The sequence below is a fragment of the Triticum dicoccoides genome, chromosome 3B (assembly GCF_002162155.2).
Source record: "Triticum dicoccoides isolate Atlit2015 ecotype Zavitan chromosome 3B, WEW_v2.0, whole genome shotgun sequence".
Taxonomy (NCBI): Eukaryota; Viridiplantae; Streptophyta; class Magnoliopsida; order Poales; family Poaceae; genus Triticum; species Triticum dicoccoides.
The window spans coordinates 435,414,809-435,417,518 of NC_041385.1; the positions used below are offsets into that span (position 1 = coordinate 435,414,809).

The 2,710-nt window shown below is 49.4% G+C and overlaps 1 protein-coding gene across 1 annotated transcript in view; it reads left to right on the top strand.

Annotated features, from left to right (window-relative positions):
- Positions 1-2,354: 2,354 nt before the first annotated feature.
- The window catches only part of LOC119276381 (zinc finger protein ZPR1-like), a 9,213-nt gene continuing 8,857 nt past the window's right edge, over positions 2,355-2,710 (top strand). The window contains exon 1 of the mRNA XM_037557438.1: positions 2,355-2,671. Within this exon, the coding sequence (XP_037413335.1) occupies positions 2,552-2,671 (120 nt within the window). The 5' untranslated portion in view covers positions 2,355-2,551. The remainder of the gene's footprint in view (positions 2,672-2,710) is intronic.

A 2,710-nucleotide genomic window follows, 5' to 3' on the forward strand; every position in this document is an offset into this window, starting at 1 on the left:
CCCTTGGTTATGGATTTCAGAAATTGAGTTCTCATTTCCTGCTCATACTGTCTGTAATAATATTTCCAGTTTGCTCGGACAACAGGAGGTTGAAAGTTGTGGAATGTTGGAGTGTGTGTAGTATGATAAGCCGCTGAGGGTGTTACATTTCTGGAATGCCCTTCCCGCCTGTTATGATCAATGAAACCTGGCGGAGCTGAGCTGCTGGCAATTCTGATCGGGCGTAAGTTAGGAGGTATCTACATAGAGATCTGCCTGGTCTTCTCCTGTTCCTCGGCGAGTCGTTTGCGTAGTTCTTTAGTACTCGTGGAGGAGAGAAGGTACTTCTGATCTACTTTTGGTTGAGGAACTGGCTGCACTGGAGACGGTACTCGTGGAGGAGAGAAGGATTTGAGCACATCTGCCATAGTGGCCAGTTGTGTATTCAAAGCAGAGACCGCATCCCGAACCCCCATCATGACCTTGGTCATCGCATCCTGCTTGAGATGGATGGCGTGCACATCCTTGCGCAAGTCCTCCATGTCACCTCGTAGCTCTGCTGTTTCTTCTCGATTTTGCAGCACGTCGCCCTTCATAGCTACCAAATCGGCCAAATCGCCTTCATCGATGCTTGCCTTCGAACGCTCCATCGAGATTCTAGGTGGCCGAGAGGAATTTTACAACCAGCAAACTGGAAACCCGATCGGATCTGGAACTCCTGCCGCCGCCAATGAAATTCGCCCCCTTCTGCAACACCACTCAGTGGGAACCTAGGATTTTACTACAGGAACGATGTGTTCCAGCAACCAGTTCCGGCCCTGAGCTGTCGCTGAACAGGCCTACCGCCGCCAGCGCCGCCAACACCGCCGCCTTGCTGTCCAACCCCGCCGCCATGCTAGATCTCATCGTCGCCGTTGGAATTGGGAGAGGAGGGTGGGAGAAAATTCACCTACGCCGCTCAACACGCCGCCGAGGAGTGGCCTGGCATCTAATACCAATTGTCATGCCTCATCGATGATCTGGATCGAGATTTAGAGCTAGGGTTCTAGAGGTGATGCGTTTGGTAGGAGGAATCAAAATATATTCTGTATTAGCTCTAGAGTATTGATCGAATGATTCATCAGAATAGTCATGACGATTACAAGGGAGTGGCTGGCTTTATATAAGCTCAGCTGGCAAGCGCTGGAAAGTAAACAGGACTGGGTGAAAAGCTACAGTAAAGTGAAAACAGGCGAGCGACGCGAGCCGTCCATTTGTCTTGATGATCTCCTTCCGTAGCCGTCCGATAGCTGAAGGTAATGACAGTTCCCTGATGCTGGCTGTGGTCTGACAGCAAGGGACCTGGGCGCTCGGCGGTTGTGCAGGGGCGCACGGCGGGCGATGATGTCCCACAACCGTCAGCTTTTGAGGTTTCAAGTACATGGCCCCTATTGGGCAATCCACCAACTTCTAAAAATCCCCAAATCTTGCTCCTTGATTTTCAATTGCAGCGCCTCTTGCTCCTGCTGTGGAGTTGTAAAGCAGAGGGACTCTGAACAGGGCCATAGTAGCTGCTGCTTTTTTTTAAAACATAGTAGTAACTGTTCATGTTTAATACTGAGTAATTTACTTTATTTATTCACCTCTTAATCTTCAGACCTCTACTTACTGAGCTGGCGTGAGCTTCTACTTTTGAATAAGTCTAGTAAAATGCGAGCATCGATGTTAAGTCTAGAAACCTGGACTGAGAATACTATTCTTCAAGGTTGCTTCACGACGTGAGCTTTTACTAGTTGCTAATGACATGATAATTGCGAATCAACCTGTGGTTGGGTGGTTAGAAGGATTGTGGTATCCCCAGCCCACCAGGGTTCAAATCCTGGTGCTCGCATTTATTTCTGAATTTATTTCAGGATTTCTGGCGATGCGCATTCAGTAGGAGAAGACGTTCCTGTTGATGACGAGGTGGCTATGGCGACTTCGTAAATTTCAAGATGATATGTCGGATCAGCCAAAGTTTGGCATTGCCAATATTTGGCAAAACCAGAAGTTGCCAATATGTGCGCTTTGCGTATGTGCTGTGTTAAAAAAATGACATGACAATTGTTGCCGCAAGAAAATAAGAGCCTAATTGGTTTGGTGCCAATAATTGGCATGCCAACTGTTGGCACGTCTAAAAAATTGGCTCTCAGTTGGTTGGCTACCAATTGATTTTTGCTCACCTCTCAAAAAATTATCAATTTTTGGCAACTTTTGGTTTTGCTAAATGTTGGCTTGCCATGCCAAACTTTGGCAGTGAATCAATTAGCCTCTAAATGACACGACAATTGTGCTGGTTTTGGCTTTGCTTTTTATACTCCTCCAGCTTTTGGCCCGTGCCCAGCAACCCGCCAGCGTCCACTTCTTTCCAGAGGCTACTAGGTTGCTCTCCTTTCTCCCGTTCTTTTCTCCTACAGAGGTCCCGCCGCACTTCTTTGCCCTCCCACCGCGAGCACGAGCGCCAAACCAAGCAGTGCGAGGAGAAGAGACCGCGAGAGTCTTCTGGAGACCACTCCTTCGCGAGAAGCCCAACCCGCACCGCTATCCCGTGACCATGGCAAACTCCGGCGACGAGGCGCGCGTTGTGACGGACCTCCGCTCCGCTGCGGAGTCGGCGGGCGGCGATGAGGCGCTTCACGAAATCGAGTCTCTCTGCATGCGCTGCGGCGAGAATGTAAAGCGCCTTGACCTTGCCTGTGATACCGCTCCTAAT